The sequence below is a fragment of the Danio aesculapii genome, chromosome 12, assembly GCF_903798145.1.
Source record: "Danio aesculapii chromosome 12, fDanAes4.1, whole genome shotgun sequence".
NCBI classification, from domain to species: domain Eukaryota; kingdom Metazoa; phylum Chordata; class Actinopteri; order Cypriniformes; family Danionidae; genus Danio; species Danio aesculapii.
In genome coordinates, this window is record NC_079446.1 from 30,238,169 (window position 1) to 30,262,147 (window position 23,979).

The 23,979-nt window shown below is 38.8% G+C and overlaps 1 protein-coding gene across 1 annotated transcript in view; it reads left to right on the forward strand.

The window, feature by feature from the left end:
* The window catches only part of tbkbp1 (TBK1 binding protein 1), a 92,878-nt gene that overhangs the window by 37,221 nt on the left and 31,678 nt on the right, over positions 1-23,979 (forward strand). The window contains exons 2-3 of the mRNA XM_056470055.1: positions 7,825-8,066; positions 17,884-18,009. Of these exons, the coding sequence (XP_056326030.1) occupies positions 7,842-8,066; positions 17,884-18,009 (351 nt within the window). The 5' untranslated portion in view covers positions 7,825-7,841. The remainder of the gene's footprint in view (positions 1-7,824; positions 8,067-17,883; positions 18,010-23,979) is intronic.

The window sequence follows — 23,979 nt, forward strand, 5'->3', positions numbered from 1 at the left end:
CGATCCCATCATCTCTTGGGGCACAGGAGAGATAAAGAAATGGGGATCTGGATGTACACCTACCTGTTTTCCAAATCTCCCTCTTCAAGGTCGGAACCCCATTTCTTTGTTTGCAACATCGGTCGAGAGCCCTCCTGAGAAGCAGTCTATCCACATTCCTAAGGAGTACAGCTCCTTTCATGATGTCTTCTGCCCCAAGAGAGCTTCCCAGCTACCGCCGCATCGGCCATGGGACTGCGCGATCGACCTAGTTCCAGATGCCCAGTTGCCAAGAGGTAGGATCTACCCGCTCTCGCTTCCAGAGAATCAGGCAATGGAAGATTACATAAGGGAGGCTCTGAGTCAGGGGTACATACGTCACTCAAAATCACCAGCCGCCTCAAGCTTCTTCTTTGTGGCCAAGAAGGACGGAGGGCTGCGTCCATGCATCGACTACAGGGTCCTAAATAACGGTACAGTAAAATACCGATATCCCCTTCCTCTGGTACCAGCCGCTTTGGAACAGCTCCGAGAAGCTAAAGTCTTCACTAAATTGGACCTCCGCAGCGCGTATAATCTGATAAGAATACGTGAGGGGGACCAATGGAAGACAGCATTCGTGACCCCTACTGGCCACTATGAATATGAGGTCATGCCTTACGGTCTGGTCAACGCCCCCTCCGTATTCCAAAACTTCATTCATGAAGTCCTCCGGGAGTTTCTTCACCACTTTGTAATAGTGTACATAGATGACATCCTCATTTACTCCCGGAGTGAGGCCGAACATCGCCAACACGTTGCGGAGGTCCTACACACATTGAGAGAACATCACCTCTACCTCAAAGCGGAGAAATGCTCATTCCACCAGAAGTCGATTCATTTCTTGGGATACATCATTGATCAAACCGGTATACGTATGGATGGGAAGAAAATTGAGGCTGTTCTATCCTGGTCAGAACCCACTTCCATTAAGGAGCTCCAGAGGTTTCTTGGGTTTGCTAACTTTTATAGACGGTTTATCAAGGACTACAGCAGGATTACATCACCTCTCACTAATCTCCTCAAGGGTAAACCCAAAGGACTGGAGTGGACCAAAGAAGCAGCCGCAGCCTTCCGCCTTCTTAAGAAGGAGTTCACAAGGGCCCCACTCCTGACTCATCCTGACCCAAATCTTCCTTTCGTGGTGGAAGTGGACGCATCCACCACCGGCGTCGGGGCAGTATTATCTCAACATCATGATACACCGCCCCGACTGCATCCCTGTGCCTATTTCTCTCGGAAGTTGAGCCCGGCGGAGCAGAATTACAGCATAGGAGACAGGGAGCTGCTAGCAATCAAGCTAGCCTTGGAGGAGTGGCGTCACTGGTTGGAGGGAGCCAAACATCCGTTCCAGGTGATCACAGATCACAAAAACCTCCAATATATCAAAGAGGCCAAGAGACTATGTCCACGTCAAGCCAGATGGTCACTTTTCTTCTCACGTTTTGATTTTCTCCATTTCCTATCGTCCAGGACCCAAGAATCTAAGAGCAGACGCTCTCTCTCGTTTACACGAGCATCACGATCATGAAGAACTCCCAACGAAGATTCTTCCCGAACACATCTCCATTTGTCCGATCACCTGGAACGCTCCTCCAGTCGTTGCCACTCCGGAAGCCCCTGCTCCGCCGGGATGCCCTCCTCATCGGCAGTTCATACCACCTGAACACCGGGTAGATCTGATCCACTCCTTACATACCTCGCTAGGCACTGGACATCCAGGGATCAACAATACTCTCTCGCTAGTATCCCAACGATTCTGGTGGCCAAACATGGCAAGGGATGTGAGGCAATATGTTCAGGGCTGTAAGGACTGTGCCCAATCCAAGAGCCCACGTCATCTACCCGCTGGAAAGCTCCATCCCTTGCCGATTCCGAACCGTCCCTGGTCACACCTAGGAGTGGACTTTATCACTGATCTCCCTTCGTCAGAAGGTAATACCTGTATTCTAGTCATAGTAGATAGATTCTCAAAGTTTGTCAAACTAATCCCTCTGAAAGGTCTTCCCACAGCCTTTGAAACAGCCGACAATATCTTTAATCAAGTCTTCAGGTCATTTGGTATTCCAGAAGATATTGTGTCGGACAGAGGTCCACAGTTCATCTCACGTCTATGGAAAGCCTTCTTCAAGCTCCTAGGTGTGGCCGTCAGCCTCTCTTCTGGATATCATCCCCAAACCAACGGGCAGACAGAGAGGAAGATTCAGGAGGTGGGACGGTTCCTGAGGACCTTCTGCAGTGGTCACCAGAGCTCCTGGAGCCAGTATTTGGGCTGGGCAGAATATGCCCAAAATTCACTGCGGCAACCCTCCACCGGACTCACGCCATTCCAGTGCGTCCTGGGCTTCCAACCACCGCTCTTTCCCTGGGATGGCGAACCATCTGATGTCCCCGCAGTGGATCACTGGTTCCGGGAGAGCGAGAGAGTCTGGGACGAGGCTCATCAACATCTGCAGAGGGCAGTCCGTCGAAGCAAGGTAACCGCCGATAGAAGAAGGTCTGAAGAACCCAGATACACACCCGGACAAAAGGTGTGGCTATCCACCCGGGACATACGCATGCGACTGCCCTCTCGCAAGTTAAGTCCCCGATTTGTTGGTCCCTTCACCATCGTGGAACAGGTTAACCCCGTCACCTACAAACTACAATTACCCTCTCACTACCGTATTCACCCTACATTCCACGTATCACTCCTGAAACCCTATCACGATCCTGTTCTTCCCTCCACAGAGCCTGACCACGAAGAGGAACCCCCTCCTCCACTGCTCCTAGAAGAAGGAGCCGTCTACGCAGTGAAGGAGATCTTGCGTTCCCGACGTCGTGGTGGCCAGTTGGAGTACCTGGTGGACTGGGAAGGGTACGGCCCCGAAGAAAGGACATGGGTTCCCAGAGCTGATATTCTCGATCCTAGTCTCATGGTGGAGTTTCATGAGAGCCACCCTGAGTTCCCAGCGCCTAGAGGCAGAGGGAGACCACCACGGCGTCGGAGGGTGTCGGCCCTCAGGAGCGGGCCCTGGGGAGGGGGGTACTGTCATGGATTGGTCAGGCTCTCACGACCCCCACTCACGAAGATCACCATCACCTGACTTCTAATGAGCACACAGCTGCATCACATTCACGAGCACCAGATAAAAGCACAGCACTCCAGTCGCTCATTGTCCGGGCTCGTCTCGACGAAAGCGGACAACTGAGCGACCACTCAGCGTAGTCATCCTCAGCTAAACAAACGATTTACTTACCTGTTCTCTTTGTATTCCTCCTAGTCTTCCTGGTCCTCCCGAATCGTCCTGTCTTCCAGTCCTTCCAAGTCTGTGTCATCCTCTGTCAGCTGTATCTGGTGTGTGCTGTCCATCCTCGTGTATTCCTGTTACCCAGCCACGGAGGAAAAGACCCCAACATCATTCCTGATCCTCCTGGCTATCCTTCATGTGCTCCTTGTTGTCATTCAATAAACACCCTAACGTTTCCTTACCTCTGTCTCCTGTCCGCTTCATAACAGTTGTTAGGTGTAGTAACTTTCTGTTTTACGACATCTAGAGTTCATTTTCTACTCATAATCACACTTAAATAAATTTTTACCATCATTGTGTACTTCATTACTTCCACTGAAGTAATTATGAAATTACTTCATTACTTCAATTGCAGCAGTCACCCTTCCAGCTGCAACCCAGTACTGGGAAACAGCCATACACTCTCATTCACAAACACACTCATACATATGGACAATTTAGATCATCCAGTTCCCTTATAGCGCATAGGGGGTTATTGGAGCACCTGGAGGAAACACACGCGAACACAGGGAGAACATGCTAACTCCACAGAAATGCCAATTGGCTGGGACTCGAACCAGTGACCTTCTTGCTGTGAGGTGACAGTGCTACCCATGCACTGAGCCACCGGTCCACCCTGGCCCAATTAAGTGCTACAACATTAAGTGAAACTTGCAAAAAAGAAGAAAGTCAAATGTACTTGTACTGTACTTAAAAAAGAGATTTGTAAAGTAAACCTAAAATAAAAATGACTCAACAATCGATGTTACATTACATTACTTTTACATAACTTAGTTCAAAAATGACTCAGCTACATACTTGAAATTTACTGTAAATAATACCTGTGTGCAAAAACTTATTGGTTCAGTATGTGTGTGATTGAGTGTTGAGTTTAACACTGGAGAAATTGATCATGCTGTGGACAGTGGACTCTGGAGACTGAAGGGCATGAAGAAAAGCCACAGGAGACTAATAGAGCTACAGTTTCATAAACACTGCTGTCTGACAGGATTTTTAGTAGTTCTGTTGATTTATTTTGACAATATAACTTGGTTTCAGAATCCTGCTCTCAGAATTCCTGACAATGTAGTTAATTTAGGCTTAATGATGCAACATTTGGGTATATATATATATATATATATATATATATATATATATATATATATATATATATATATATATATATGACCTGCCAAAAAGTCAAAATTATAAGCTCTCCTGTGAAATGTTTCTTCTTTTTTTTAAATATTAATTGTAGCAGCAAGGAAATTTTATAGTGTTTCCTTATTTTTATTAGGATTTAATTAGCCCCTATAATTTAATTAGCCCCTTTAAAAAGGGTTTTGATAAACAGAACAAACTACTGTTATCTAATAATGTGCTTAATTACCTGATAACTTGCCTAATTAACATAATAACATAGTTAAGTCTTTAAATTGCACTTTAAGCATTAAAGTTGAAATATACACTCATTAACTTGCAAAATAAGTAGAAAAACATTATGCACTATCATCATGGCAAAGACAAAAGAATTAGGTTTTAGAAATTAGTTAATAAAACTATTATGGTTCATAAAATGTGTTGAAGAAATCTGTTAAGCAACACTTGGGAAATAATAGAAATATAATTAATGTCATAGGAGAGCTAATAATTTTGACTTCAACTGTATATAAAGCCAAGAGACCATGGCTATAATCTTTGAGTAAAACTAGTTTTGTTTTATTCTGTAAATACTGATGACATTTCTTGCATATGAAACATAACGTTGTGCTTATTAAGATTTTTTTTTGTTGCATAAAATAAAATTGGCACAAGGTATGTGTTAATAACTGAAAAATAGCAATATTGAAATGAGCTTAGCAACTCGCTAACAGCATACTATTTCCATCAGTTATGAGTCACGTCTTGTGTGTATATGTGTGTGTGTGAGCACAATTTATATATGACGCACTTACTGCCTATGCAGAGCGCTCCAAATCTGTCAACTATGAGGCTTCACTTCAGTTAGTACTGTATACCTCTTTAGAAGAAGACAGCTAGTCATCTCATTAGGTATCAGAACACTGTTTACATGTGCCCTATCAATTCAATAAGAATTGAAAATCATAGCCGAGTGTGAAGCGCATGTATTTTTCTCTAAAACCCTAAACGTATTGACTGAATCTGCTGCTCTTCTAAGAGCCTGGAAGAAATGGCATCTGTACAGGTGAAGTCGGCGATGGTTGCTAGGCGGTGATGTCACCCTCTCAGCAGCACAGCGTGTGCTTCAGTGAGGTCATGCTGCTTGCTCTCAGTGTCTCTGGCTTTTGTCTTCCTGCATAATTGATGATGTCTCATTGACTGCGGTCAGTCCACATCGTCCCCCCAATAAAGCAAACATGTTAAGACTTCATAATGCAATCGGGGTATGTTTTAAACCAGAAAAGATAAGTAAAACAGAGCGCATTTTACATTTGCATAGAAAATGCATAGCTTTTGCTAGGGGAACGAAATTAATACAGAATGTCATTTTGGAACTGGATACATCAAAAAATGCACCAGTTGGAGGTAAAACTATTAGCTCAGCTGGGAATTTTTAATTCTTTTCATAAAAATATTTCCCAAGTGGTGATTTAAAATGCAATGGAGGTTTCACAGTATTTCCTATAATATGTTTTTCTTCTGGTGAAAGTTTTTATTTTGGCTGGAATAAAAGCAGTTAAAAATTGTTCAATAATTTTAAGATTAATACAGTTAGCCCTCTTAAGATTTCATTCTGTTGGCTTCATCGAACATGGATCTTCAGCATGCACTGGGGAGGTTTCCAGTGCATCTCATTCCGCAGCTGGGATGAGAATCAGCACCTCCAAGTCCAAGATCAAGTCCTTTCCCCAGGTGAAGGAGTTCAAGTATCTTGGGGTTTGTGAGGAAAGGATGAAACGCGAGATTGACAGGCGGAATGGTGCAGCGGCAGCAGTAATGCGGTCGATGTACCGGTCTGTTGTGGTAAAGGAGCTGAGCTTACCGTCAATCTACGTTACTACTCTCACCCATGGTTATGAGCTTTGGGTCATGACTGAAAGGACAAGAGCTCGGAAACAAGTGGCCAAAATGAGTTTTCTTCGCAGGGTGGCAGGGTGCACCCTTATAGATAGGGTGAGGAACTCTGTCACCGGGAAGAGCTCGGAGTAGAGCCGCTGCTTCTCCACATCAAGAGAAGTCAGCTGAGATGGCTCATCTGGACATCTGTTTCGGATGACTCCTGGAGGCCTACCTAGGAAGGTGTTCCAGGCATGTCTCACCAGAAAGAGGCCTCAGGGAAGACCCAGGACATGCTGGATATGTCTCTCAGCTGAACTTGGAATGCCTCGGCGTGCCCCGGAGAAGCAGGAAGAAGTGTCTGGGTACAGAGAAATCTGGAGTTCTCTCCGAGACTGCTGCCCCCGCGAACCGGTCCCGGAAAAGCGGATGAAAATGAATGAATGTATGAATGAACCTAGTTAAGCCTTTAAATTAAGCAATTTAAGCCCTAGTATACCAGTATATTGCAGAATATCTAGTAAAATACACTGTACTATCATCATGGCAAAGACAAAAGAAAGTAGTTATTAGAAATTAGTTAGAAAAACTATTCAGTTTAAACATTTAAACTACAAATCCACCAGTATATGGACTACAAGTTCCATCATGTACCTCGCACACAGCTGTTTCAGTTTGATTACACGCACACACATAGCCGGAGGATCGTTACGGACTGATAACAGGGACTTTAAATACAGCACACACGCACCCACATCTTTGCTGAGTCTTGCTATACTGTTCCTGTGAACATTACAACAGATTTCCCGCGTGTTTTGACCCTCGCCTTGTTTGTTTGTTTGTTTGTTTGTTTGTTTACGTTGCTTGCTGCCTGTAGTGACTATTCACCTGTTTAATGACTATGATTCTCGATTGCCTATATACATCTGTTTGACCCTGTTGACTGTTGCCTGCCTGGATCATTCTGTTAATAAACCTGCATTTGGATCCGCACCTCCGTTGGCTGCATCCCTTTTACATGACAGAAACATTCAAAAACTTGCCTTTTTTTCAAATTCACTCATTAATAATTTGCTTATTACAGTAGAAACAATGTACATTTAGCTCAGAAATATCAAATCAAAACTGTTCTGTACAAATATGACATTTATTTGTATAAATGTACCTCAAAGGAAAAAACACTATCCAGATTCGCAGTGCATTATGAGGGCTAGAGAAGCTAAAGCACATGTAGTTGACCATGAAAAAACACTGATTGACCTTCAGTGAATATGTTTTGGTTTGGTGCGGTTTGGTGGTTTGCATGTACTGTACAATGGCCTGGATGTCAATACCAATAAGCGTTGCTGAGAAATCAGATCATTATCCAAACTGCGGCTGAGATGGAGCTCATAACGGAGAGAGCACAACAAACAAAACCACTGAAGAATTGAAGTGAAGAATGCTAGTGAAGATGAAAGACATGTTTGAAAGCTGACTGCTTCACATAAACAACTGTTGTCTTCTTTCTCTCCCTCAGGTTGAGAATCAGGAGTCATGGAGTCTCTCTTCGGGGGTCAGCTGGGCTTGTTGGGGGGCAGTGAGGGTCTGAAAGAGGACGGCTGCGGGGTGGGCTGGTCCAACTCTCCCTTATCAGACGACATGTACTCGGCCTCCCAATTCGCCCTCATCAGCGCCTACCAGGACATCAAGACCCGACTGGCTGGCCTCGAGCGAGAGAATGCAGACATCAAGCGAAAACTCAAGATTTATGAGATAAAGGTAGGAAACGGCTTAAAGATGCTTTAGTTTCAGATAGGAGATATCAGTGGAGGTCACCTTAAATAATAGGCAGTGGTGTAAACATTGGTTTGTGTTCATCAGATATATTCAGGTTTGTACTTCCGCTACTGTGCGACAATGTTAGATGCATTTGGCTGTTGTTTAAGAATTAAAGATTTTCTAACCCACACCTGTGGTGTTAAACTTACTAAAAACTGGAATTATTGACAGACATACAGTTGTGATTATTGTAATTGACCACATTATATATTGACTTATATTCAACCCAGGCTCATTCTGAAAACATACTTCTACTTGTATATACATTTCTGGAGAGCGCCAAATACGTCCTAGGAGGTACGTTTTTTTGCAGCTTTTGTTTTCACAAATCCATCAGAGGCCACTGTGTATGCTTTTTGAGATCTCAAATTTCTCTCGCGAGTGCTATTCGCGCATACTCTTATCACATAAGTCCACCAGAGGCCGGTGTCAACTGATTGACTGAATGACTGACTGACTGACTGACCGATCGACTGACCCACCCTCCTCCTTCCCTAAACCCAACCAATAGTGTTTTCAAAAGCACAGATTGACCAGCACCAACCACTTCCTACTTTTTTTGGATTCTGTTTTTGTTTTACCTGCTTTCTGAAACCAACCGGACTCAAACCCTGTCGTCGTGTTCAACTCCTTTCAGTGTCTCAAGACATACATGGTGAGCTAACTGGACAAATTGGTAACAGCGGGAAAGCCATCTATACGGATGTAAGCTGAAACGCAGCCGTACGAACTTCTGGCTACATAATTCGTGATCTCCAGAAATGTATATAGGGACAAGTTTTCAGAATGAGCCTATGTTGCTTAGATTTACTGGAGTTTCCGATTTTTACTGTAATAAAAACATCCAAAGTACACTTTTAATTGTTTCTGCTATTGATTTATTATGTTGATTATTATGTTGGTTTTTAATTGCACCATTTTCTTTTTTAAAATGCTTATTTCTAATGCTTATTTTGAGTTTTTATTTTATTGCTATTGTGTTTATGGACAGAGAACAACATTGTTTACAGACTGTTTTACTGATGTTTACGTAGTTCTAATGTTCACTCATTTTTATACCATGTTATGATGGCAAGTAAAGCATAAGAGATGATTAGTTTCAGTAATCCAATTACTCCAACGGTAATTCAGTAACTCCAACAGTTTATTTTTAATTTTAATTGAGAATTTGAAAATTATTTCATATTAAAAGAAGTTCAGTCATTAACAAAGACCATTCATGGACCCGTTTTAGTGAAATATTTAATGTCAGAAACCTGCCTCAAAGTATTGGAGTTGTCCATTGTTTGCTTTAATCACTGGTGCATTCGATCTGGATGAAATACACAAGTTCATATAAAAACACGATGATCATGTTTTCCAGCTTGCTTTGAGAAAAATGCAAAAAGCATCTTGTGTTTCAGCGGAGGAGAGAAAAACTTGATTAGTGACCTAGAAATAGTGCAGAATCTTAAATTACCATTACGTAACTTGTATTTAAAGCTGTCAGCTTATTTCCAGGATAAAATGAAAACCACCCCAGTGTGCCTTGTGGTTCAAACTTTAGATAAAATAGTCTGTTAACCCTAGGTAAGCTCATTAAAATATGATAAAAATGGCATTCTCTTTTAAATTAACCTGAAAGTTTTTTTTATATTAGTGTAGGGATGTGTACTAATGTATACTTGACATAGCTATCTAGTCAAAAGTGGGGCGTAGACATCCTTATTAGCCCCAAATCCATTTGTCCTCTACCTCACTGCTCATCTCACATTAACGCAGAGAAAGTGACACAGCCACAGACACAATATAGGGCACTTCATTAAAGAAGAGCACAGTGGACACACACATTGAGTGATAATATCTGTGTGGACACACATACAAACCAGAGATAATGTCTATGTGGAGCATAGCACTCAGAAAGAGCATGAAGAAATCATTAAACGTACCACTTTGTGTATCAACAAACCTAGTTTGATCGAACAGAAAGAGACAGGCACACTAAGTTTGTGATATGAGGTCTATTAATGTGTGCTGTGCTGCTGTTTTAATAGTCTGGAGATCTCTTTTTTTTTTCTTAAAGCCTCCCTGTTCCAGCACTTAGTTATCACCACTGTTTTAAAAAAAATGCACAAGTGGGCATAAAGTGAAGAGAGTACTGTGAGCGCTGACCCATCCAAAAGATTAGGGGTTAGGTGCCTTGCTCAGAGGCACCTCAGCTGGGTATCGGAGATGGAGACTGGGAATCGAACCTTTCGATTACAATTCCAACTTCCTAATGATTAGGCCACAACTGCCCCTTCATAAAATAAACATTACACTGTGTCCTAACAACACGCACCACAGCAAGATTCCAGCAACAAGCAGTTTGATGTGACACGACAGAAACATTTATATATCAGAGCCATTCAGGTGTGCAGAATAATGCACTGCACTCCCAATGAAATGGTATTGTTTATAGTCTAATTAATACATAATAAACATATTAAATACATGCTGAGTGACTAATATTTGCTGGTTTCCTCTGAGTCACAGTTCAATGGTCAGTCAATACAAGCAATTATCCACAACAAGCTGACTGGCTTCTCTCACGGACATGCACATGGACGTTGAGATTGGCAGAAATGTTCACAGTGCCTCTGGTGGATTTACAAGAAATGGCACTAGCAGAAATTGCAACATATTTAAGATTGTCAAAATTGTACATGTCAGCCTCTAGTGCATTTTTGCAAACAAAATGCAAGTGCGAAGCTTTGGGTACATATTTCTTGGTTCTCAAAAATGGAGCCCTGGGCACATATCTCCAATGAGCCTGGGTTGCTAAAAGAGGTAAAAGAAACATTTTATTTTAAATAAGGGATTGTTTACATAAAAATGAAAATTCTGCATCATTCAAGTTTGGGTAAGTTTTTTTTAATGTTTTTTTTATGTTGAATTGAACTTGATGCTCATTCAAGATTGTGTTTCAAATTCAGTTTCTACTGTTATATAATTTAAAATGTAATGCATTTCTGTGATTGCAAAGATGAGTTTTCAGCATTGTTACTTCAGTGTCACACAATCCTTTGGAAATCATTCTGATATGCTGACTCACCCTTCACTTGTTCAAAACATATTTGAGTTTCTTTCTTCAGCTGTACACAAAAGAAGATATTTTGAAAAAGGCTAGTAGCTGGCACCCATTGACTTCCATAATAATTGTTTTCCTAGTATGGAAATCAATGGGCGCCAGCAAGCAGCATTCTTCAAAATATTTTCTTTTGTATTCAACAGAAGTAAGAAACTTTAAAGCTTTAAAACCACATGAGGGGGAGTAAATGATGAGGTAATTTTCATTTTGTGTAAACTAATCCCTTTAAAGCCCTATAATACATTGTTCCAAAAATATTAATCAGCAACCTTCTTGAATATTGCTAAGAAATGTTCTTTAAACAGTGAGTCAGCATTGAATGTTTCTAAAGGATTGTGTGAAACTAAAGACTGAAGTAATGATGATGAAAATCCTCATTCCCATCACAGAAATACATCTGAATTATATAATAGTAGAAACTAAAATAGAAAATACAACCTTTATGAGGTTATAAAAAAATATATAAAAATCTTTTAAGCCATATTTGCTTATTCTTGTAGCCTGCGGGAAGATGGAAGTTAGCCTTGGTACTAGTTACACCAATGATGCTATAGACATCAAACATACAGATCTTTTGGTTTTCTTCTGAAATATATTTCATGTTCATCAGCACTAATATATGCTGTTGTCAGAGTTTTATGTTCAGCCACGTTCCACTGAGTTGATTAATGACTGTGGTGTGACTGAACTCATTTGGAACTGTATCTGCTTCATGTATGATGCAGCTTTATTTATAGCCCAGTCGACATGTGAGCTGAGCTCCACATAAACAAGCATGCTCACTGTAATTAGCATGTCAAACCGCACATGAAAAACACACAAAGCTGCTCTTCTTCCGATGCACTTCAGATGAATGTGAATGAGGATGAGATTTTTATTTAGTGAAAAAAGGAATAGCTTGTGTTTAAAATAATCGGTATTTTGGAGTGATAGCACTGAATACCAGTAATAAGAATTGGTATTTGGCAAATTTAAGATTAATTTGCACTGCCAAAAATTCAGGAGAAAATGTAATATTGTAATTTATTATTTTTTTTTAAATAATGAATTCTATTTTTATATTTTTAACATGAATCTTATTTCTGTGATGTTAAAGCTAAATTGTTAACTTTTGAAAATAATTTTAGACTTTCAGAATTTCTAAACATTTTGGAAGGTTGGGTCAGTGTTGGGTGTTTTAATGTTAACAATGATGTTGATCAATTTAGATTAGATTTTGTCATCAACTACTATTTACCTAAAGTTATGTTCTTGTGTTTGGCCAAAGCAGCTACAGCAAAAGTCTCTGACAGAATCAGTTGAAGCAGAAAAATATAATAAAATAATTAATATAAAATAAATTAACAAAAAACAAATAACGCTGTTAATTTGTAACAATTCTCAGAATGATTATCTATTTTCGCACTTTACATTTTCATTTGATGCTTAAATTATTGAAAAACATTTTTAAACTATTTTCATTCAGATTTTCAAATTTAATTAATGTAGACAAAATATAAAACAATGATCTTGTCTCTTTGCAGAACATTTCATTAAAAAATAAGTTGTTTCAAAATATGGATACAAAGACTACTGCAATATATAATTTACAATATATTATTAAATGCTTTAATTTTATGCAGACATTACCATTAAAATAAATCTATATTAGATAGCAAAGGGATGGATCATGCAAAAATTTAATTACAAGCATTGTACTCAAGTTCATTGTATTTTTGTTAAAAAAATTTAAAGAAAAAAAAAAAAACAGTATTGGAAATTGGTAATTTAAAAAAAATACTATGGAAGTCAATAGCTACTGTACCTGTGGCCAGCATGCTTCAAAATATCTTCATTTACGTTCATAGGAAAAAAGAAGTTGAAACATCATTTTTTGGGTGAACCATTGAGCACGTTACATGGAAACCAATAATCTGATTTTAATATGATTAAGACACATATGAATAATAGTCTGATTAAGAGTCTGATTAAGGTCATAATCAAACTAAACAGAAATGAAATTAAGAGGCTGGGTATCCCGACTTTAGTCGCATTATTGAAGTGCAGTACAGACATGTAAACACCGCAATCAAACTATAACCGCCATATAGGAGTTTTCACTGTGTTTTGCGACAGGATATTCCATACTTACATGGCTGTTTGACACTATTCTCTGCACCTACGGAGTCAGTACTGACACACACAGCACGAAATGCGAAGGTTTTTTTCTCCCATTCGGCATGCGTTATCAAATTCCATTAAAGCAACACTCTTCCACCAGTCCGTACTTTGTACTTGCTTCCAATACCTCAGTTTTACACGGGGGCATGAATGAAATGTTCCAGAATAAAAGTGAAAATACAGAACTGCAGTTAAAGTCAAAAGATGTAAAATTAAACAACCGAAAGGACATGAAACTCCGAAGAAAACGCTGGATAGCGCAGTGACACAATGACGATAATCGATCTATGTGCTATAACATGTAAAAGGGAATCATGAAAGGAACATTTAAGAAGCAACTCATGTAATCTCCTTAATCATATTATTATCTTATTCAGATTAAGGCAAATATTTTGATTACTGATGTCTATATAAACGTAGTCATTGTTTTCAATCATGCATCCTTAGAAACAGAAACTGGATGAATTCCCAATTGCTGTTAAAGTGAATTTAATAGTTTGTTTGTTTCAATGAAAATATGTTGTTATTGGTGTTACTGGGATATTAGATGGTAGCATGGTACAGTACGGAGTTAAATAACACACCAAAAGCACAATGCTGTGCAGTAACTAACTCAACAAGGTGCACAGCTGGCTTGTTTGATATGATCTCTGGGTACAACTAGGTAGTTTGGGCTGCTGCCAAAAGTCTAAGGAGCTGCAAGTAGAAGATGTTCCAGATTGGGTATGTTTAAAGCTTTTTGGTTCAGCTCTGCCCATAAAAATGCACATACATGCACTGTTGACGTCTGCTTCTGAAGAACAGCTGTTTTTGCAGAAGGAGAGAGAGATGGAGAGAGATAGAGAGATTGAAAGAGAAAAAGAAAGGGAACGAGATCGAGAAAGGCTCCAGGGCTCTGCGTTCAATATGGCTCACTGCCTAGTAAAGGGCTAAACGGGGGGAACAAATGCACACAGCTATCAAAGCTCGTAGGAGTAGAAATACATGAGATCCAGCACATCAAAGCACAGAGCATCCAGTGATGCCAGCAGTGAGGTAGATGATGATGCAGGAGATGAACTTGTAGCCTATAAGTGCAGCGACTAAATGGAAAGATACATAGAGAGAGGAAATGGAAAGTGACTAATGTGTGTGTGTGTGCGTGTGTGTGTGTGTGTGTGTGTGTGTGTGTGTGTGTGTGTGTGTGTGTGTAAGGGTTAATCAATAGATTGCTGGGTGCAAAAGGATTATACATGCATGTTGTGGAGGGTGGTTGCCTCAGCGAAGTTTATTTTATCGTTATCTATTTTAACGATCTAAGCGCAAAGTCTAAAGTGCATGGCACAAAAGCATCAAGGGCATGCCCAAATCCACTTTTGCTATTTTAAGGATGGAAACCTCGTTATGAGTATCTCTTAATGAGTTATGGGTGTGTTTTGAGCATAACATGCATTAAACCAATCAGAGTCTCTTCTCACATTCCCTTTAAGAGTCAGTTGCATGCCATACTTTGTAAGTTGAAAAACTGAATGCTTCACTAGAGAGAAAACTGAACAGAACTAAACAGAACTAACAGAACTAAACAGAACATCTGCAGCGTGAGGATAAAGAACGAGCCTCCTTAAATCGACCTCTTTACTTTCACTTTCTCTTTACTTTTACTCTTCACGCCTTTACTTTGATGGAAAAGAATACCGTTGAAACTGAAGACATCCATTAGCCTACATATTTAATTTAGTTTGTTAAGGGCAAAGATTTGTTTAAAAACTATTTCTAAATTCTGTTCTAAATTCCAGCAAACAAATAAATCACAATAAAAAAGTTATATCTAAACAGACGCCCTATCCTTTTATTCTTAAATACTACTACTACTAATATAATATACTAATGCAAATTGTCATGAATAAACTAAAAGATGTAAATGACAATGGACATATCTTATCGCTCATGTAACGTTTAACTACAAATAATTGAAGCATATTTACGAGTTTGTTAATCTCCATCAACTCCCTGATGAAGCACGTCGGTGTCCTCGAGATTACACAGAGGAATGAAGGGCTCTGCTAGCAACTACTATAGAGTTGCTCTGGATACAACACTGTAAAAAGTGATTAGTTTACTTTAATAAGTGAGTAAATCTATTGCTTGAAGTGAATGAATTATGAGCTTAAATTTAACAAATAAGGTTAAATCCACTTAACCGTTCCAAGTTGCAACGGATTTATTAACTTTTTAAAACACAGTCAACTTGTTGTTAAGGCAACAGGTTTACTCACTTTAAGTAACTAATCGCTTTTTACTGTGTACCAATGTTTTTGGGGAAGCACATTTATTTCAAACTTTGATCAAAACTGACTGAAACTATCTTTGCTTTAAACCATTTTTTACACTCCCTCCAGTCAATCAGAACCAAGAATCTCAACAGACCAAATTAATTTATCTAAATATTCATATGCTATGTCCTGTTTCTCTCCAGAATTTTGGGTATCAAGTATCAAGCTTTGGGACACACTGTCATGGCGTAAAATTTTATTCTTAAATGTGTAAAATAAACATGTTTTCGGTTGTCTTTGAAGTGTTATAAGCTGCTTATACATATACAAGAGCTATAGTCTCAAAAACCAACACAATCTCATGACAATTGGTAACTTTTTGATTTGGTGGCTAATTCGTATGAATTCGAATGATCTCATTTGAACAATTTAGTATGTTTTGCTTATTCCCCAATGACGGTTGGGTTTAGGGGTGGGGTTGGGTGCCACGCCTTCTTTTTAAAATTATACATTTTCATACAACTGAACTCGAATTACTAATTCGTATTCGAATACGAATTACTAAACTGACAAAACGTAAAATAGTTACGTTTCCCTGTGAGATCAGGCTTCAAAAACTAAAGAGAAAAATCCCCAAGAGATATTCTTTATAAAAGTTAAGACTCATCCATACTTTCCTTAAATGCCTCATTCAAACATGCCTAATCTACCTCAAATTTACATGAGTGTGTGGAAATATTGTCAACACACTGCCCAAATGCATATCCAAAAAAAGATGGTGTATCTTTAGTGTTGTTGCTGTCCGAGCCATGGCATTGTTTCACAAAATCTTACCAATCTGTTATGTTCTACTCAAGTTGCGCTGATGAAGCTGATTGATCAGCTTAATCATCTGCACTTTCTGGATCGGATTCAGCATCAAATTGATAAGGCAGTAAGGGTATAACATTTCCGTCACACACTTGAGGCATTTAGCCAATCACAACTAAATGAATAAGTGGCCAATCAGAGCACAAAGAGCTTTTCAAAATGTTGAGGTTTTGTAAATTGCTTTTTAGAAAGGAGGGGCAACAATAAGGTATGATATGCAGAAAATAATGTGTTTTTAAGCTTAAACCATGTAAACACATTGCATTACACCTAATACAAAAACTATTATTATTTTCAGCATGACTTTAAAGTCCTCATGAAATTAAAATGTCCACTTTGCTTTGTAAGGTCACAAGCTGTTCTTGAGGTGAATAGAAATCCATCTGGAGATTTCCGACATGCCGTTTTCAACACACTATGCTACACAATTCTGATTTCTCATACTGTGTATGATGGATTGAGATACAAGGACAGCCTTGTGTACCCAGGGCTCTGTTCAGCACAGACGAAACACTGCAAAACATTTTTAAATGGAAACTGGTGCGTTGAACACCGTGTACTGATGATGCAAGAGTTGCAACTATGGCAGCAGAGAAGGCCATTCTTGGTGATCTTTTTCGAAGAAACCCATTTAATTATCTTTTGGGAATCAATTGTACTTTGTAATACCTTGTATTTTCCTTCTAATTTCTATGTAAAGTATTCAATCATTACCATGTATGAAATTTGGTAGATATATTTAACACACCCTCCATAAAAAGAGAAAATATAGCTCAAACCCCAGGAAACAGTATAGTTTAACACTGGTTTAAGCTTGAATTTGCCTCAGACCTTTACAATCACAGCAGCTCTGTGCACCTTTCATTGATCAAGCACACTTGACTGAAATGTTAAGCGACCAATTACAGTTAATTTTGCACAGAGTCATGTGTAGGTGAATACAAATATAATTTTGCTGTCCTATGAATAGATTTGTACTTTAAAGTCTACTACAGCATTAATTTATCATGACAAGTACAGCTGTAAACACAACTGCCTTTTCTTCCATGGTTTTCAGTCATTACAGGTTTATTTCCTATTGGACTATTAAAGAATGTGACCCACGAGTCTCATGGAAATCCTGTAGAAATCAGACAATTGCATGACAACTTCTGAATTCAGGTGTTCAGCCATCATTCCACTGGAAGACTGAAACTAATGCATATCATGCCCTATTAAACCAGATTGCTAGTGGTGAGTTTTTAGCACCACAATTGGCACAACTATCTACTGAACCCTAAATAATTTAGGGTTTAATGGTTTGGTTTAATGCTTTCTGCATGTGATGACCCATATGTCCTTTTTTCGTATGTGTGTGTGTGTGCAGTTCCCCATGATAAGCGAGTTTGGAGAGGACAGAAACTCCTACTGCTCCTTCGAGCCCAAAGACACAGCGCTACTTCAGTCAGAGAATGGCAGCCTGCAACAGAGAGTCAACATGCTGACCCTCGAGGTGAGACTACAAACACAAATATGTACAAATAAACAATTCAGTGAATGAGACAGTTCACCCAAAAATGGACAATGGAAGTCAATAGCCAGGTTTTCATTCTAACATGAAACAAATAATTTCAAAGTAAAAGTCCCAAACCCAAATTAGGTGCTTTTCCATCAAGCTGTTAGAGTGGCTGTCTGTAGGATTGGTAACCTAGTAACCAACAATAATCAAGGCAAGCATAATGGAGTCACCTGGGTGTAATGTTTACTATGTCAGTCTTTTAAGCAAATGTGTTTTCATCTGCCATTTAGGCTGCATTTACACTGCATGGTTCAAGTGACCCAATTCCGATTTTTTTCTCCCATGTGGCACAGATCGGATATGGCCCTCGTACGTGTAAGAAGAAAAAAAACATCACATGAATTCTGGTTTACTCAAATCAGATTGAGGCCTTGTTCATATGTGGAAATGTATCCGATATGAATCAGATCTGTGCCCTCGTGTTTGCAGTGTAAGCAGGTAGATGGGATTTTCACCTGTCAATGCGAGCAGCGCATCATAAAACCCGTAGCGAATGACACCAACTCTGACGCTTTCATTTCGGAACAGACTTCAGCAGCCTCAAACCTTTAATCTCATACACAAGGACTAAAAAAGCATTTATATTGTTATTATATATGAAAAATATATGAGAGAGAGCCCAACGTCCACCACGTAAACAATATAGGCTTGACTAAAACTGTTGCATAAATCACATGCAAAAATCACACCATGGGCATTACATTAGGATGCCTACTGGTTTAAATAGGCCTAGATTAAAAGATTAAAAGATGGCCAACTGAGAACTTTTCTGTCATAAACTATCGTAAAACGACTTGTCAAAAATAATTAAAAGAGAAAAAAAAATCAACCCTGCGAACAGATTAAATACAGGAATGGTAAAAAGAGCGCTCTTTTACTATTAGCTGTCAGTCAGCACCCACGAAAATGGACAATGGAAGTCAATAACCAGGTTTCCATTCTAACATGAAGCAAATAATTTCAAAGTAAAAGTCCCAAATGCAAATTAGGCGCATTTCCATCAAGCTGTTAGAGTGGATGTCTGTAGGATTGGTAACCTAGTAACCAACAGTAATCAAGGCAAGCATAATGGAGTCACCTGGGTGTAATGTTTACTATGTCAGTCTTTTAAGCAAATGTGTTTTCATCTGCCATTTATTCTGCATTTACACTGCATAGTTCAAGTGACCCAATTCTGATTTTTTTCTCCCATGTGGCACAAATCAGATATGGCCCTTGTATGTGTAAGAAGAAAAAAAGAAAAAAAATTCACATGAATTCTGTATATATGAGCCAAATGAGAACTTTTTTGGCTTAAACTATCGTAAAACAACTTGTCAAAAAGAATTTAAAACATATTACAAATCAACCCTGCGAACAGATTAAATACAGGACTGGTGAAAAGGGCACTTTTTTACTATCAGCTGTCAGTCAGCACCCACTCTTTTTTTCTGACTCATTGCGCCTTTTCCCTTGTGCCATGTAAATGCAGGCAATCGGATACGAGTCACTTTTAAAAAGATGATGTAAGCAGGTCATCAAAAAAAAAAAACAATCGGATACAGCCACAAAATCAGAATTGATCATCAAGATCTGCAGTGTAATTGCAGCCTTAGTGCATTAACTTTATTTGCTCAAGTCCAAATTAAACCACTTCAAGTCAGCATAAAATAAGGGATTCACTCATTTCGCATGTAATACTTCAAAATGTGTATCAACACTGATGGAAACCCAATCCGCTTATAAAGTCGTGACGTATCAGTCATGTTTGAAATACTGTTTCTGGGTCCAAACCGCAACTCATTTAAATTGAGAAAGTTTTATGGTTTATGAACACTTTTAAGCCCTATCACACATTAAAGTGAATTTTATATAAAATTTTGCTGCATCACAAATACCAAAATTTTAACAATTTATAAAAAAAATTATCACTTTCTGGCCTTCAGATATTAGGCATGGACATATACAGTTGAAGTCAGAATTATTAGCACCCGTTTATTTATTTATTTATTTTTTATATTTCCCAAATTATGTTTAACAGAGCAAGGAAATTTTCACAGTATGTCTGATAATATTTTTCCTTCTGGAGAAAGTCTTATTTGTTTTATTTCGGCTAGAATAAAAGCAACTTTACATTTTTTAAAACATGCATTTTTTTAAAAGGTCAAAATTATTAGCCCCTTTAAGCTATTTAATTTTTCGATAGTCTATAGAACAAACCATCATTATATAATAACTTGCCTAATTACCCTAACCTGCCTAGTTAACCTAATTAACCTAGTTAAGCCTTTAAATGTCACTTTAAGCTGTATAGAAGTGTCTTGAAAAATATCTAGTAAAATATTATTTACTGTCATCATGGCAAAGATAAAATAAATCCGTGATTAGAAATAAGTTCTATTCTAAAATATTATGTTTAGAAATTTATTTTAAAAATCTTCTCTCCGATTAACAGAAATTGGGGAAAAAATAAACAGGAGGGCTAATAATTCAGGGGGCTAATAATTTTGACTTCAACTGTATATTGCGATCGTGATTTTCGAAAGTATTACAGCGCTTTGTAAACGTTTATTATTACCATTTGATAAGCCTACCCATACAGTTTGATATATCGCTTGGACCCAGAAGACACATGATGTCACACTTAACAAGCAGATGGCCAACAATACTCATGTATTGTCAGGAGCCATGAGTATTCATTTTGTTTTGCCTGTGTGTGTTTGACACTCAAAGCACTGATAGCTATTAGCTTTTATTTTACAAATCACAATTATGATTGATTTATATAATAAATCACCCCTTTTTCAACTAAAAATCTTATTATTGTTATTTTGAGAAAAAAAATTCTACATTTGGGATGACCTTAGGGTAAAAAATTTGCCAATTTTAGTTTTTGAGTGAACTATCCCTTAAAATTCATGTTCTGAATTACATTTCATCTGCAAATTTCCAACAATATCATCTTATATTGTGATTTGCCTATATTGGGTTGTAAATCTGGATTACACATCACAAAGCAGAAAGATTAGAGCGGAAATACGATTACTAATGTAATAAAGGACAACTTCGAAAGCCCAGTCATTCACGATAAAGGCCTTACGTAATCTAGAGCACAAAGTGTTTGTTTTTTTGCGTGCCTAAAGCCTGCTCTCAATCGTCTCTCCCGACTGGCTGTGATGTGGAGTGTAAATGGGAAGATCATACTCTCTCTCTGCATCTCTCGGCTCATTGCCTGGTGAAGCGTCTCATTAATTAATGATGCTTGCTATGTGTTTCCATAGTCACCCAGCAGCCTTCCCTCCGTCGAAGAGACAGATTTCTCTTTGTCATCTGTTCTTCTCTCTCCCACACCTCCCTCGCTTTTGCTGACGTTTGGTACTTTGTGTATTTGTACGCTGCTTATTCTTCCCCACCCTCCTAGCTTGACTGTGGCCTTCCTCCTCGATTCGTGTCTTATTGCATTTCGTTCTTCACTTTTTTTCCCCCAACACCCAGAGCTTAGCAGTCATGAGCTGTCGCTGAGATCTAATGCAGCGCAATTGGAAGTAAATACCCTGTTCTGCTATTTTTCTGAAAATAAGCTACAATTATCTGTGAAGGCAAAGGATCACCGCAGAGAGGTGCAGTATAATTGAAGTACATGCTTATGTGTCTGTATTAAAATGAAAGTGCTGGCAACAACATGAGTGCATTTGTTTCTTTTTTTATATATCAGGCAGAACAACCTCTGTCTGTAATGTTTTTATTTCACGTACATTTTCTTAAGTGGTTTTAGCGACAGGCAATTTGTCCGAACATGAAACCTGAACAAGCAGCATGACAGGCTGACAGACCAGCCATTCAATGTCGAACAATTTGTTGATCTGCTACAACCTTTTTTTTTCTTGTAAACATAAACATGTTTTTCTGTTGCTGATTTGTCACCAGGATGAAAAACTGACAGGTTGTCAGAATTTGACAAAACATAGCTGTGTGTCTGCATGTAGCCTCTATAGAATGCATTTATACTGTATGCCCCTAATAATCAAGATATGTCCCCAGTCATATTGGAGTGATATAAAGACAATAAGTCCTTTTTTAAATTTCCTGATGTTAAAATAGGATCTAATTCCCTCCCATTTTGATGCCCACTGCAACGTGACGGAAGAGTGCAGTTTCCCCACCCACCGAATTGGTTGACAGCCGCAATTGATTGTAACAACATCGTGTGCGACTCATCGTTGCAGAAAAGCTTGAACTCTGCAACAAATACATCAAATAATCATTGGGAAAGTTCTTACTGTAGTATTTCTCTCAAACGTAAGGTCTGCTTCCTTCATGTCTGTCACTGTGCTGTTTATCTGACGCAGCCATTGAGTCACACTCTGACAGGCACATGGGAACGGTTGGCGGGGTGAACTAGCATTAAAGGCACAGGCAACAAAAACAGCTACATTATGTTCAGAGCAGAAAATTAAGATATTCTGAAAGGTATAATAAATAATAATATGGGTGTTTTAAGCCGAAACTTTACAGATACATTCTGGAGACACAAAAAAACTTATCTTAAGTCTTGAAAAAGGGGTAAAATAGGTGCCCTTTAAAAAAAGAACTGGTAACAATTTACTTGAAGGGTGTGTTGATAAGATTTTCATAGGACCTTTATCATGACATACTATAGCACGTCATGAATACGAAGTGCATGTGGATTTTATGACCTCAACTATAGCTGTAAATATTGAATTGTCATTGACGTCATTAAATGTCTTTTCTTATTTAAAGTATTAACACTTTAAATGACAAAGCCTAATGACAAATTCAGTTTATTCCACTGAAAAAATTATCAGATAACTATTCATAGGTCAATCACAACATAGGCTCATTCTGAAAACGTAGCCCAATACACATTTCTGCAGATCACAAATGATGTAGCCAGAAGTACGTATGGCTGCATTCATCTTTAACATGAACGATAAAGGGTGGTATGATGCTTACCAGCTGACTGATTACCTCAGTATGGACAGCTTTTCGGCTGTTACCAGTTTGCCCAATTAGCTCGCCTTGTACATTGGAAGACTTGAGATGCAGTTAACAGCGACAATGGGGTTCTAGTCTGGTGAAGAACAGTTCTAGAAAGCAGGTTAGACAAAAACAAAAACCAAAAAATAAAATAAACAAGTAAATAACAGGGTGAGAACATGGTAAAATCTGAAAATGTGGTAAAAATCAGGGGGCTTTTCTTTTTTTGGATTACTTTTGAAAACATTGTCGGTTGGGTTTAGGGAAGTGGGGGGGGTCGGGTCAATCTGTGCTTTTGAAGACACTATTGGTTGGGTTTAGAGAAGGAGAAGGGTGGGTCAGTTGATCAGTCAGTCAGTCGACAGTGGCCTCTAGTAGATTTGCGCAAAATTGGCTGACACGAATGACACTCGCGAGAGAAATATGAGATCTCAAAAAGCATGCACAGTGGCCTCTGATGGATTTACGTGAAATGGGCAGGCACAAATTCCACTCGTGAGAGAAATTTGAGATATTTGGCACTCTCCAGAAATGTATAAAGGGGGATGTTTGCAGAATGAGCCTGGGTTGGACCTTATGACAATCATGTTTATGACAGATTTATGACATGTTATGTTGTGTTGGTAATTTCAAGCTGTCATGACAAAAATAGATTGTGATGTATTTAGTTGTGTCAGGTCTTCATAAACAATGTCAACTTTGCATTTATAATGACAACTAATCGAACAACACTTAATTGCAGTTGTCATAATAATTATAAAGATATCAAGACAGTCTTATGAACAACCCTTAAAGAAAAGTGTTACCAGTTTGGGCGATGAAACAAGGTTTCCACATACAGCTTCTAGCAAAGAAGAGACTGTGAGCCTCCTAAGAACAAATAAAAGTCCATAATGCTAACAATTCTTTTTTAAAATTGATAAAATG